General features: G+C 46.5%; 1 protein-coding gene across 2 annotated transcripts in view; it reads left to right on the forward strand.

The window, feature by feature from the left end:
* The window catches only part of COL5A1 (collagen type V alpha 1 chain), a 425,380-nt gene that overhangs the window by 212,024 nt on the left and 198,472 nt on the right, over positions 1–14,884 (forward strand). For both annotated transcript variants that reach the window (XM_069241581.1, XM_069241580.1), the window contains exons 8-9: positions 6,199–6,381; positions 11,577–11,633. In XM_069241581.1, the coding sequence (XP_069097682.1) occupies positions 6,199–6,381; positions 11,577–11,633 (240 nt within the window). The remainder of the gene's footprint in view (positions 1–6,198; positions 6,382–11,576; positions 11,634–14,884) is intronic.

The following is a 14,884-nucleotide window of genomic DNA, read 5'->3' on the forward strand; positions in this document are numbered from 1 at the left end:
CCCAATAGGGTGACCTTCGAATCTGCATTCCTAGGCAGGAGGCTTCAAGGAGTCCCACCGCCTTTGGAATTCAGATCTGGCTTCACTCAAGGTAGAGATGCAGACCCCCTTGCTCCAAGTCCAATTTGGCACTTGGACAGGGGGGAAACTTAGTATTCAGAGAGGTGTATCCACCCTTCAAGGCAGTCTCACCCTTAAGGTGCATTACCTGATGTGAACACAACATTTAAAAATCTGCCATGTTGGTGTTGGCAGAATTAGGAACTCTGGGACAGGGTTATGCCCTCTTCCCACAGGAGGTGGTCATATAGGGGGTGTAGTGACCCTGGGGCAAATAGCCCATAAGCTAATACCCTAAACTCCCTGAAATGCCCCTAAATTAAATATTTAGGGGAGCCCTTGGTTCCAGGCAATCCAATCCTGCTGACCTGAAGAAGAAGGACACGCCGGAGATGCAAAAGCAAGAACTGACGACCAATGACAGTCTCAGTGCCAAGCCTGCCTGCCAACTTTGACAATCGTGCCAACGTTGCCTTGTCCTCAAGCTGCTGAAACTTCCAAAAGCCTAGGAAGACTTCCAGCCTTCTCCCCAGCACCAGGAAACTCTGGTGGAGTAGTGGACATGCTCCCCTGCATCCATGCAGGCCTCCAAGAACCATTGAAGAGGACTTTGGATCGCCAAAGCCATTGCCGGCCAGCACCATGCATCTGAGCCTCCTGAAGTGGGCCAACGGTGCCAACCTGGTCCCCAGCCTCTCCAAAGACAAAGTCCATTGTGGGTTTCCCAACTGTGACCTTCACTCTGACTCCTGCAGTCTCTTTGTGCAGGCCTCCCTCAACTGCCTCTGGTGACGCCAACCTCAACAGTTCACTGCACCTCTGCACCTAGATGCCCCGGACCAAGGAGAAGAGGACCACTTGCGTCTCTGCATCCCCCAGGCCGGTGAGATATGAGCCCACTGTAAGGAAATGCCTCCTTGGCATGGTTACCCCCTGACTTTTTGCCTTTGCTGATGCTAAGTTTTGATTTGAAAGTGTGCTGAGGCCTGCTAACCAGGCCCCAGCACCAGTGTTCTTTCCCTAACCTGTACTTTTGTTTCCACAATTGGCACACCCTGGCATCCAGGTAAGTCCTTTGTAACTGGTACCCCTGGTACCAAGGGCCCTGATGCCAGGGAAGGTCTCTAAGGGCTGCAGCATGTCTTATGCCACCCTGGGCACCCCTCACTCAGCAAGACACACAGCTTGCCAGCTTGTGTGTGCTAGTGAGGACAAAACGACTAAGTCGACATGGCACTCCCCTCAGGGCGCCATGCCAACCTCACACTGCCTATGAAGTAGAGATAAGTCACCCCTCTAGCAGGCCTTACAGCCCTAAGGCAGGGTGCACTATACCATAAGTGAGGGCACAAGTGCATGAGCACTATGCCCCCACAGTGTCTAAGCAAAACCTTAGACATTGTAAGTGCAGGGTAGCCATAAGAGTATGTGGTCTGGGAGTCTGTCATGCACGAACTCCACAGCACCATAATGGCTACACTGAAAACTGTGAAGTTTGGTATCAAACTTCTCAGCGCAATACATGCACACTGATGCCAGTGTACATTTTATTGTAACATACACCCCATAGGGCACCTTAGAGGTGCCCCCTGAAACCTTAACCGACTATCCGTGTAGGCTAACTAGTTTTAGCAGCCTGCCACACACCAGACATGTTGCTGGCCACATGAGGAGAGTGCCTTTGTCACTCTGTGGCTAGTAACAAAGCCTGTACTGGGTGGAGGTGCTTCACACCTCCCCCTGCAGGAACTGTAACACCTGGCGGTGAGCCTCAAAGGCTCACCCCCTTTGTTACAGCACCACAGGGCACTCCAGCTAGTGGAGTTGCCCTCCCCCTCCTGCCACGGCCCCACTTTTGGCGGCAAGGCCAGAGGAGATAATGAGAAAAACAAGGAGGAGTCACTGGCCAGTCAGGACAGCCCCTAAGGTGTCCTGAGCTGAGGTGACTCTAACTTTTAGAAATCCTCCATCTTGCAGATGGAGGATTCCCCCAATAGAATTAGGGATGTGCCCCCCTCCCCTCAGGGAGGAGGCACAAAGAGGGTGTAGCCACCCTCAGGGCTAGTAGCCATTGGCTACTAACCCCCCCGACCTAAACACACCCCTAAATTCAGTATTTAGGGGCTCCCCAGAACCTAGGAACTCAGATTCCTGCAACCTAAGAAGAAGAGGACTGCTAAGCTGAAAAACCCTGCAGAGAAGACAGAGACAACAACTGCTTTGGCCCCAGCTCTACCGGCCTGTCTCCCCACTTCTAAAGACACTGCTCCAGCGACGCTTTCCACAGGGACCAGCGACCTCTGAAGCCTCAGAGGACTGCCCTGCATCTAGAAGGACCAAGAACTCTTGCGTTTCCCGCCGGAAGCGTGAAACTTGACACTCTGCACCCGACGCCCCCGGCTCGACTTGTGGAGAACAATCACTTCAGGGAGGACTCCCCGGCGACTGCGAGACCGTGAGTAGCCAGAGTTGACCCCCCTGAGCCCCCACAGTGACGCCTGCAGAGGGAATCCCGAGGCTCCCCCTGACCGCGACTGCCTGCTTCTAAGAACCCGACGCCTGGTAAGGACACTGCACCCGCAGCCCCCAGGACCTGAAGGATCCGGCCTCCAGTGCAGGAGCGACCCCCAGGTGGCCCTCTCCCTAGCCCAGGTGGTGGCTACCCGAGGAGCCCCCCCCTTGCCTGCCTGCATCGCTGAAGAGACCCCTTGGTCTCCCATTGATTTCTATTACAAACCCGACGCTTGTTTGCACACTGCACCTGGCCGCCCCTGCGCTGCTGAGGGTGTACTTTCTGTGTGGACTTGTGTCCCCCCCGGTGCTCTACAAAAACCCCCTGGTCTGCCCTCCGAAGACGCGGGTACTTACCTGCTGGCAGACTGGAACCGGGGCACCCCCTTCTCCATTGAAGCCTATACGTTTTGGGCACCACTTTGACCTCTGCACCTGACCGGCCCTGAGCTGCTGGTGTGGTAACTTTGGAGTTGCTCTGAACCCCCAACGGTGGGCTACCTTGGACCCAAACTTGAACCCCGTAGGTGGTTTACTTAGCTGCAAAAACTAACAAACACTTACCTCCCCAGGAACTGTTGAAAATTGCACTGTGTCTAGTTTTAAAATAGCTATATGTCATTTATGTGAAAACTGTATATGCTATTTTGCTAATTCAAAGTTCCTAAAGTACCTACATGCAATACCTTTCAATTGAAGTATTACATGTAAATCTTGAACCTGTGGTTCTTAAAATAAACTAAGAAAATATATTTTTCTATACAAAAACCTATTGGTCTGGGATTGTCTCTGAGTGTGTGTTCCTCATTTATTGCTTGTCTGTGTACAACAAATGCTTAACACTACTCCTCTGATTAGCCTACTGCTCGACCACACTACCACAAAATAGAGCATTAGAATGATCTCTTTTTGCCACTATCTTACCTCTAAGGGGAACCCTTGGACTCTGTGCATACTATTCCTTACCTTGAAATAGTGCATACAGAGCCAACTTCCTACACCCACTTGTTGGTTCACGCAGACTCGTTCCGCAGTCCAAGCCTGCAGCCTGTTTCCTGTGGCCCCTTCCAATGTGAGCGCCACCAGTGACAGATACCTGATGGTCCAAAAACCCTCTGCACCTGGCCACCCCGGACCAAGGAGAAGAGGATCAATGGTGTCCCTGTATCCCTGAGCATCGCAAGACCTGAACCCACTCAGTGGCTCACCCAAACTGGTCACCTAGTCCTAACATGCAGCCTCTTTCTAACTGGACTGATGTCCATTGACTTACATTGGGCACCCGACGCATTACTACACTTCTTCTCCTGGCTGCCCTGTAGTCACCTTAAGTCCAGGTGTTTGCTCCTGTAAGTCACTGTACTCCACCTGTTTATCATATTTGTTGGTTCTCCAGAGAAAAACATTGCAACTTTCAAGAACTTTGCTGTGTCGACCTTTTTGAACTGTAAATATTTATCTTGCAAAATGTACTTACCTGATCATATTTATTCTGGTGCCAAAACATATATAAAGGTACTTGTTATTTTTGTAAACTGGTGTGGAGCTCCTTATTGAGCTGTGTGCCACATTTATTGACTGAGTGTGTATTTGCAAATGTCTCACACTCCTCTCTGTAAGCCTAAGGCTGCTTGACCACACTACCACCTAAAAGAGCACCTTGGGATTGCTAGAGTAAGCCCTGTCCACTAGTAAGGGAACCCCAGGACTCTTTTCACTGTATATCTCATTTTGATATAGCGTTTAAAGAGCCAGTCTACAAATGCTCAGCAATTAACATGGCTCAGGATGCAGGAACCATAACCCAAAATCTACAAAGGTCAGCACAGAGCATATAACTCGCTGAGGCATCTCACCGGTAAGCCAATAGACTGTGAACTCCATTACCAGCAGCCGGGTTTTAGGTGTGATATTTATCTACTGATCACACCCAGTAGAAACACTACCATCAGAGACACATCAGCTTAAGAGGAGACTGTGACTGTTTTGCATGGGGACCAGCACTATTGCTGTTTCTACTGTATCTGCCTTATGGCAGTGTGAAGCTTGTGGTGATGGCTTATGGCTGTACCTGTTCCTGAGGACAATTTTTGTGCGGGGCTGTGTGTTCCTACCGTGAAGGATGCTTGCACTACTCGAAATTATAATGTTGTTGGGGGTGTATGGAATGCTTACAATCCTTTTTCTTGCATGTTTTCTGCGTAAGTGAAGCTAGCACTCCTGAGCTCTGTACCACCCATGTTTTGAAAGTAAGATGTTGGCATATTGCTACTATGCCTGTACCCGATGCATTTTTGAGATAACTCCATAGTCTGTACACCCTCTGACTGTACTTTACAAAATCAGGAGTGAGGAAGCACCGCAGGGATGCTGCACCTGTGGTGTGTGTGTAAGTAAAACTGTCTTGTTGCAGTGCTGTATATGTTCTACCATTTCTTGGTGTAAATCAAGTATGTTGTACTTCGGATGTGCAGCACATTGTCTCTTTACGAGCACCTTGACCTATTGATTCTCATGCTCTACCTATTCAGTGTACATGTGAAAGCAGTTTGCATTGTTCTATCAGCTATGTGCATGCAGTAAAAGAGGGAATGCCAGAATGGCAGCAATGTCAAGCATGGTTTGATGAACAAAAATAAAATTAAAACTCACATAGCCTGTTTCTCATCTTAGAGAGTGTTGTGCCCCGAGACTGCCCGTGAGTCTTCATTCTTACCCCGGCTCTCACTTCACAGACTCTCCTACCCAGGGGCTCGCGCTCACAGCTCTGCGGTCTCCCCTCTCTTCATTCTTCCTTCTTCTTGGTGGGTGGCACAGTGACAGGAAGCAACCGAAAGCAAAGCAAGCCCAACACCAACGAAAATGCAAACTGATCCTCAACTCCCAATGACAAGGATGGGCTAAACTTGCAAATGTTAAAAATGTCTCTCAAAGAAAAGTGGTGGCTGGTAACAAACTCTGCCACATGGCGGTTGACGCAGTTTTTGCCAAACTCCACACTCCAAGCAGAGCGTGGACTGGGCAAAACTCCGCAAACTTTGCAGGCAGAGCGGAGATTACCGCCCACCCCTAGTCACAGTTACCTTATTTTCTGTCTTTGAGAAGGACACCAGCACATGGTGCAGCATGTTTTTACTCGATAAAAAGTAATACCTGCCCCCACCAAAACTAGTAGTTTGAAATCATAGTAATATCACTCACTTGAAAGTTCATTGTGATTTTTGAACGTCGGGCCTAAGTAAGCCCATTGCTGTTAGTCATAATAGCTGGCTCTGCCCCTTTGCACGTGCACTGAGGATCAGTCATAAACTAAGGAAAAAAACATTGTCAGGACAAAATCCAGAAAGGGATGACACACAAGATTTTCCATTGCTTTCGCCGTAGAAGTGTCAGAGTTCCTGTGGTGTGCCCAGTTTTGACTGACCTTAAGTTGATTATTTCTTGCTCTTTTCATTTTTGTAATTCAATCTGTACTTTTGTTGTTCTAGTCTGTTTCATTGGGTGATCCTTCCATAACTTATCTTATTGTCCATTATTTCGCATTTCTATTTGTTCATGCACTGAGCCTCACCCCCCTGACCCATGTACAGTGCTTTCAATAAATATCACTCTTCACTTTCTTTCCAGCGAGTAGTGGTCGATGGGTCTGACACCGGCCGCACTGAAGTTGACGCTAATGGAGATTTCATTGAAGAAACCATTCAGGAGTACGACAACTTAAATTATGAAGACTATTTCGAAAGGCCTACCTCTACATCTGACATTGGCTTGGGTGGTCTCCCTGCTAACCAAGAAACAGAATATGAAGGGGTAAGTGAAAGGGAGGCTTCAGGCCATGCTAACACTACCCTGCACTGTGGTATCTCCCATTCAGCACCACACCCATTCACACTTGCTTATCCTGTAATGAGAGGAAAGACCTTTGGCAAAGGCCGCTTGTGATAGGAAAAACATTGTTTAAAGTTACAAATAAACAGATCTCTTTTTGTATGCCCCCCTTCTACAACATAGCGCTTTCAATGCCGGTATCCCAACATCCTTGAAATATATTAATATTGTATGGCAAGCTCTAAAGCTTCATGAAGAGGCATCTGTATTTGCAAAGAGTATTATTTTCCCCCCTTTTCAAGTTACTCAGCTTGGAATGAGGGTTAACGCAATAAAGGGCAAGATGTATCATTTTTTGCTAATCGCAATTAAGTAATCGCTATTGGAATGTATGAAACTCCAGGAGTTTCATATAGCGATTCGCAAGGGCTCGCAAATGGACCTATCTCATAAATATTCATGAGGTAGGTCGCAATTTGCAAGACATTGCGAATGGCTACAAACACAGGGATGGTGGCCTGCTGGGCTCAGCAGACCACCATGTTTGTGATTGCTTTTCAATAAAGCAATCTTTTTTCTTTTTAAAATGCATCCCGTTTTCCTGAAAGGAAAACGGGATGCATTTAAAAATGAAAAGTTTTCTTTTAATTTTTTAAGAGTAGGCAGTGGTCCGTGGGACTACGGCCTACTCTTACAAAATGTTTTCGCATGCATTCACAAAGGGGAAGGGGTCCCTCGGGGACCCCTTCCCCTTTGCAAATGGGTTACCACCAATTTGAAATTGGTGGTAACTGCGAATGTTTTGTGACCGCATTCCTGGTCACAAAACAATCATACATACCTCCGTGATTCGGTATTAGGACACGCCCCTTCCTAATACAGAATCGGTTTGTAGACGCTATTCCAATTTGCGATTCGGTAACAAGATACCGAATCGCAAATTGGATTTGTTACATACCAAAATGCCGTTTTTGCGATCGCGGATCGCAAAACACTTTAATACATCTCGTCCAAAATCTCATTTCCCAGCTGTAAAACTCGACGTTTTGAGGCTTTTCACTGCACAACCTTTGTCAGGTTTCACCTGGCACAATTTGTTCAGAGAAAAGCCATCATGTGCAGTAACTTCATATTCTCTGTGCTGCTGATGCAGGTACAAACCCTGGCTTTACCTGCCAAAGATGACTATCCTCTTTTACACACACAATCATTTTTCCTTTGTTTTTTTTAGAGAACGTTATTCTTTTTTAATTTCAATTATTCCCGTTGGATTTACATGTCAGAGCATAACCAGAGAGGGCAACCATGTCGTACATAAATTTCAAGCGTGCTTGGACACGATTCTGCCTCTCTTATTTGCACAGGACCAACTTTATGGTTCAGCTCATGTGTATATATGAATGTAATATCATGCAATATTTATAGAATACAAACCCAGCTGAGGCGCAGTGGGGCAGCGAACGATGAATATTAGCCCCAGATATAGTTTATGAGTGGTTACAATGAAGCAAGTTAGCTGGGAGAGGCAGGTTCCCCTTTGAATCGGGGTTCCTACTGTGTAGAGTGGTGGTGGTCTTTGTAGAGGTGAGCCTGCAGTTTCTTATTAAGAGCAATATTAATGTTGATAGGGATCCTGTTCCAGATTCTGGGTAGACAGAGAATTATGGTCTTTTCTTACCTACAATTGTTCATCTCTACTTGATAATACAGTCATCAAAAATCCATAACAGTTGTAATTTGTAATATGCCGGCAACTGTTTGGTGAACCTTTAAACTTCATGCTTGCTTGTAACTGGCTGAAATGGACAAACTGCCCTGCTTTCAATTTGTAAAGTTTGCTGAATTTAGCTTCTTCACCAACTTCACTGTAAGAGAATATTTTCAGCAGATACAAAGTTTTTTTCTTTTCTTGCGAGAGAATTTGGGAGCTAACTCGGTTACTAAAAAGGGGTCTTCTGCAAAGTTAACCCCCTTGACGTCTATATTTAGCGATCATTCTCACCTGCTATTTGGTGTATTGTATTAAAAAGTTTACATGTCATCATTGTAAAAAATCTGTCTCGCATAAATCCGTTACTTAAATATCAGTCACAACAATTTTGGCCCATTGGGGGTAGATGTTCTATCTAACTCAAATGGGTGATATTTTTGTTAACGATATTAAGGACATAGGGGGTCATTACGACCTCGGCGGGCTTTTGAAAAGACCGCGAGGCCGCGGGAGACAGAATACCGCCATTGCCGGTGGTATTTCTGTCTCCCTATTATGACATTTCCGCCTGGCCAGCGGACGGTAACAGTGTTACCGCCTGCTGGCCCAGCGGAAATGTCACATCAACATTGCAGCTGGCTCGTAATAGAGCCGGCGGCAATGCTGATGTGCAGCGGGTACAGTGGCACCCGTCGCGCACTTCACTGCCCGAAATTCGGGCAGTGAAATGCGCAACGGGGCTATGCCTGGGGGCCCCTGCACTGCCCATGCCAAGTGCATGGGCAGTGCAGGGGCCCCCAGGGGCACCCCAGTCCCATTACCGCCGGCATTTCCATGGCGGTGTGTACCGCCATGGACAGGCTGGCGGTCGGGGACTCATAATCCCCAGGGCAGCGGTGCTTGCACCGCTGCCCTGGGGATTATGACCGCCAGGTGGAATCCTGGCGGGAAAGTGGAGGGGCCGGCGGTATGGCTGTGGCAATTCCGCCACGGTCATAATTGCTGGCGGAACACCGCCAGCCTGTTGGCGGTGTTACCGCCAACATACCGCCGGCCGCCAGGGTCGTAATGACCCCCATAATGTTCTTGTCTGGCGATATTTGGTCCCTAGTAGTGTTATACCAAACATGTAATACTTCTTGTAGTTCCCACAGATTTCATCGTTTTAAAGTATTCTATCACAGAATAGCACATCATTGTCTGTAAAGGGTTCTGAAAGTTCTTTCCAAACATGACGATGAGACCTATCTGGGAGCAGTGCTCGAAATGGAAAAATAGAGGTGCGGGTACTTTGTAGGTGAGTACCTGCTTTCTTCTAAGAAGTGCCGTACTCTCCAATTAAAAGTATCACGTTTTTCTTGAGAAGTGAAGGTACTCTACCTCTCACAATAAAAAAGTTCCAGTACTCAGTACCGGTCAGTACCGGCCCATTTAAAGCACTGTCTGGGAGAAGATGCAGATCACCAGTAACTCATGGGTAATCTCACCTCGAATATGAACAATTGGTAAAAAAAAAAAAAGGGGAAAATCTTTTGAAATGGCAGGGGACATCCAATACACTTTGTAAGGGCAGTTGGATCTTAAAATCTTTAAGGGTTACATTTTGCTTGACCTATTAAGATAATTCTTGATTCTTGAGATTGATTAGGAACCCCACCATTTTTACTACTTAGCGCTTGCTCCTAGTCACATTTTCTCTTGTACAATGACCCTATCTACTCGGGTGGCTTCCACATTTGTAGGGTTTAGAGACGACATGGAATAGACCTTCACTGGTGTTATTGAGGCTCTTATAAGTGCAACATATGATTAGCACACATAAGCCCTTGCACAGCTCTGCTGCGTACCCTTTGGATTTGGCTCAAAGCACAAATCAGAAGCGTCTCAATGTTTCCTTATGAATTCTGGTGTTGAGCTGTAGTGTCTGATTGAAGAAGGCTGGCCCAGTGTGTGGTGGACACCTATGGTGTTACACCTTACACTGAGTCCAGGCAGCCCTTATTAGATAGCGTTACAGTGTCTCGGTAGCCAAGGCTCTCCACTGATCTAGGAGGAGTGTGAAGCACTTACAATACCACAGTAGACACAGAGTAGCTTATCACACTCATGCAACACAATAATCCTTTCACCTCGTTCTTTTAATTAGAGATGTCCTTTTTCTATAACCGTTTGAGCGGGGTGGAGCAGCAGTGAGTGTTGGGAAGACGACAGATAGTGGCTATTTTTGAATTTCATGATTGCTGTCTGCAGCACACCCTAGTTTACTTCACAGCTCTTTACATTTTTGCTTCTCTTTCCATTCCTCTGACACACGCTATCTCTCCTTTATGCATCTCCCTCTCTTTCCTATTCTGGCTCTCTCTAACACTCTGTGCCTCTGTCTACTTTGGTGGGCCCTTACTAGGGCTTATTGATCTTGGTTAAGTCTCTCCCTCGAGTACTTTTTTAGCAGTTTCTATCTATCTATCTATCTATCTATCTATCTATCTATCTATCGATCTATCTATAGTCTGTCTGCCTGTCTGTTTGTCTATCTATCTATCTATCTATCTATCTATCTATCTGTCTATCTATCTATGTATCTATAGTCTGTCTGCCTGTCTCTCTGTCTATCTATCTGTCTGTCTGTCTGTCTGTCTGTCTGTCTGTCTATCTATATGTCTATCTATCTATCTATCTATCTATCTATCTATCTATCTATCTATCTATCTATAGTCTGCCTGTCTGTTTGTCTATCTATCTATCAATCTATCTATCTATTTATCTATCTATCTATCTATCTATAGTCTGTCTGCCTGTCTGTCTATCTATCTATCTATAGTCTGTCTGTCTATCTATCTATCTATCTATCTATCTATCTATCTATCTATCTATCTATCTATCTATCTATCTATCTCTGTCTGTCTGTCCGTCTAATAATTAAAATAATGACGTCAAAACAACGCACCCTTTACCTGTACATATCAGAGCTCCAAGTGCATGATAAGGGGAAAGACTAGAAGCAAGATTCCAGCGACATGAATGCTACTACATGAGCACAATGCAAACACCACCATAGCACAATCCACCGAAAGGCTCTCTTCCATGTTCCGGCGTGTCTTCTGGCTCTGTGGGCCCAGGCAGCGTGGCACAGCGTTCTGCCTGTACTGGAGGTCTGTACTGTGCATTGCAGAACTGGTCGCTCTGACGTTTCCTAAGTCAATTAGGCACCGGGCATTGTCTCCTCGCATCCCCGTTGCTGTGCAATCCTTAGATTACACACTCTAGCCTGAAGTGCTAATTGGACATGGGAGGTCAGGAGGGAACCGGAGCTGCTCCAGATGGATGGCAGCATCAGATTAATCTGCTGTGTCAGAGCTTCAGCGCGGAACAGCTGGGACAGGAATAAATATTTGTCTTTTTGCAGCTGCATGTTTGTATCTGTCAGACTAAAGCACTTTCTAAGCATTGCCTGTAATCTCTCTAGGTACATGGCCCAAGAGGAGAAAAGGGGCAGAAAGGCGAGCCAGCTATCATCGAACCGGTAAGTGTCAGTGGGATATATCATGGCAAACCTGTATGTGCTGCTCGGTGTAGGGGTTCCAGTGGGGTTTCTGGTAGGGGGGTGACTTCAAAAAGCCAGAGGAAGTTGTTATTTCCGTAAAGGACAAACTGAGGTGTACTTTTGGTTGTGTAACCCAAAAGAATCACCGGAGCTGACTGTACCTGATCCATTACATATTTTTTTGGGTGCTGATTTTGCCTGGTCAGATGCAACACTGAGATTGCAAGATACTTGATGACGAGCCTTCCTTTCTGCATAAGCACCAGTGGTTTGCCGGGTTACATAGAATGAGTCGTTGCATGCATGTGTGTTGTGTGCATCCTTTAGTGTTGGCCGGGTTACATAGAATGAGTCTTTGCATGCATGTGTGTTGTGTGCATCCTTTAGTGTTGGCCAGGTTACATAGAATGAGTCTTTGCATGCATGTGTGTTGTGTGCATCCTTTAGTGTTGGCTGGGTTACATAGAATGAGTCTTTGCATGCGTGTGTGTTGTGTGCATCCTTTAGTAAGTGTTCTTGTTCATGTACATATGCTGAGTTTTTGACTGGTTGTCTCAGTGGATGTTCATTGCATTATGTGTATGTTAAAAGTAGAGACCAAGGGACATATTCATGGGAGGGTTGCATCACGTTTCCACCACGCAACATGGTGCATGCATGACGCAAACTGCAAGCATGCAAAGCCACATTGCGTGGCTTTGAGTGGCTCCAAAAATCTGGAGTAAATTAACGCAGTTCAAATCGCTATTTTGCATTACTCTGCTCTGGAAAGCTGTTCCATGGGTATGCCTGAGTGCTCCCATGCAGCTCCCATGGTTTTTGATGCATCCCCTGATTTACAAGAGCATGTAAACCTGGGAATGCGCCAAAAAAATGACACCTTCCCAGGAGAGGCGTAACGAGGAGAAATATCTTTATTTCTCCTCGCTGCTTCCTCTTTCCATCTCAGCAGCATTCTGCAGCACACACAGATAGAGGAATATGCCTCTCAGGGTTGTTCACAAAAACAATCCTGCATGCATCAGAGGCATCCTTGCACCATGGTACGAGGGTGTCTGCCTCGGAGCCAGGCAAACCATTGTGTGCCAGCACAGGGAGAAAAGTCAGGAATGCGCCGTATGCCTTAAACATGGTACAATCCTGCCCTTTCCTGGTATCTCAGTGCAAGGTGACTTGCTGGTCTGCACTGTGCCACTTTCTCAGAAATATGCCCCCAAATCTTGAAGCAGAACCATTTTGTCTAAGACATTTCAGAGCTCTGACTGATATCCCCGTGATTGCAAGTTACATGGCAGCTATGCAAGTTTCTTTTAAGAACAGCCGCTGGCAGTGTCAGTGTTCAAGCACTGCATGAGGCTCCGTTAGACTTCCAGACTTAGGGAAGGGTTCAACAGCTGCTGCTATGAGGTGGATTTGGGTCTGGCTCCAGAAAGGATCTCTGCTGCGACTGTAGAACATTGCCACGGCTTGCCAGAATGTGCGCCACGTTACACACGACGCCTCCACCCAGCCTCACGAGACGGAACTTCAAGACTGGCCATTTATCGCATCGGCCATTTCTTCGCGAGGCTGGAGACATTGGAGGCCAGTTTTTAAAGCTGTATGGCAGCCTGATCTGTCTCCATCTCCCAGGGGTTTAAGGCAGAAGAGAAAGCGAAGGGGGAGGGCAAAAGGAGTCAGAGAGAGAGAAAGTGAGAGAAAAGAGAGAGAAACTGAATTGAACATGAGAACGAGGGAGCGCGGCTGATTTGTACATATTCCCAGGTCCGGTTATGTCTCCCATCCCAGACCATCTATTACCAGTCCTCCTACATCTTTACCTCACCTTTTAGGGGGCTGACTTGTGGTGGGCGCCACCGAGGGAGGACAGCTAGCACTGCCTGGACTCTGCTGCCACCATGTGGAATTGCTGGACACGGCATTCGCTTAGACTACTCTGGCCACCAGTGACGCTATTTTTCATTTCTGCGGAAAGCCACTTAGGGCTGGAAAGCACATCTGTCGTATAGCCCTCAGGTGCTTTACCTGTTTTCCAACTCAACCTCTTACGTTTCGTTCATTAAACAGGGTGCATCTGAATGTGCACAAATTTATCAGGTAAATGCGCTACTTCCCCTCAAGACCCTCCACTCTCTGCCTTTATCTACTAAAACCAGAACCTGAGCCTGTATTTCAGTAGTGGCATGTAATTATATGTAATAAAAATATTACAGGTTACGTCTGGCATCAGAATGTCTCTGGCAGATACATTTTGTCGATCTGTGTTAGGCGCATCCCCCCGAAAGCAGAAGGAACTGCTAATTAGGCTGGAAACAAAATGGCGTCCTCTATTTTCATGATCACATGCCTTTCATACTTATGCCTCCTCACTGCTCACAGGCAACACCTCTCAGGGCATCACTTATCGATCCATCTTGCTTATTTTGCCCTCACTGAATCTGAAATCTCGGAGAGCTAGTCAAAGAGCTGTATGTTCCACTAAACCATTTGTATTCAACAGCTAGGGTTTAAAAATTCTCCTGAATGTTGAAGTGGCCGGATCTAGAATTACGAAGGGCCGTATTCAGAGTTTGTCAGGGACAAGGTATCTGCCCGAAAAAGCAATAGATATAGCACTTAATTTGTAATGAGTAAGTGGCAGGACCCTTGTCAGGAGACCACTGCAGTTTGTGACCACCCATTGCCAATGTCAGTGATACCAATGACAATTCGGACTTTTTATGCTTTGGGTGGCAGGTATTAGTAATTTTTAATTTATATAGAAATATTAAACTACTGTTGTTGTCTTCATCACAAAATTAGACAAACAGTGCCACCATGTGGCTAGCTAGCTGTCAAGTACTGTTGTTGACAATTAAGTACCAGTGCAGAGCACCGGAAAACTCCAGCTCAAATTAAGCACGCAGCAAATGCCCCGTCTGCCCTATTTAGAGTTTTAAAGGCCTCTATACTTTAAGTATCCATAGGCAGCAGAAATGTAGTCGGTCTGATGTGCAACAATTGGGCAACGTTTGGTAGCTGTTCCGCATGTTTCGATAGCCTGAAAATTCTGTTGTGACTGTGCTGTGCGTCGAACAACACTGTACATCCTTGTTGCAAAGGAGTAAGAACAGTGGGCATCAACCCAAGAGTGTGTCTATAATTAGATCCTAAAATGACATGGCATCGACCAGATCCCTACAAAGTTTTACATCTCAACGTCATCACCAGAATTCTTTTCCCCTTGTTCT

Source organism: Pleurodeles waltl, chromosome 6 (genome assembly GCF_031143425.1).
Source record: "Pleurodeles waltl isolate 20211129_DDA chromosome 6, aPleWal1.hap1.20221129, whole genome shotgun sequence".
In the NCBI taxonomy this organism is placed as follows: Eukaryota; Metazoa; Chordata; class Amphibia; order Caudata; family Salamandridae; genus Pleurodeles; species Pleurodeles waltl.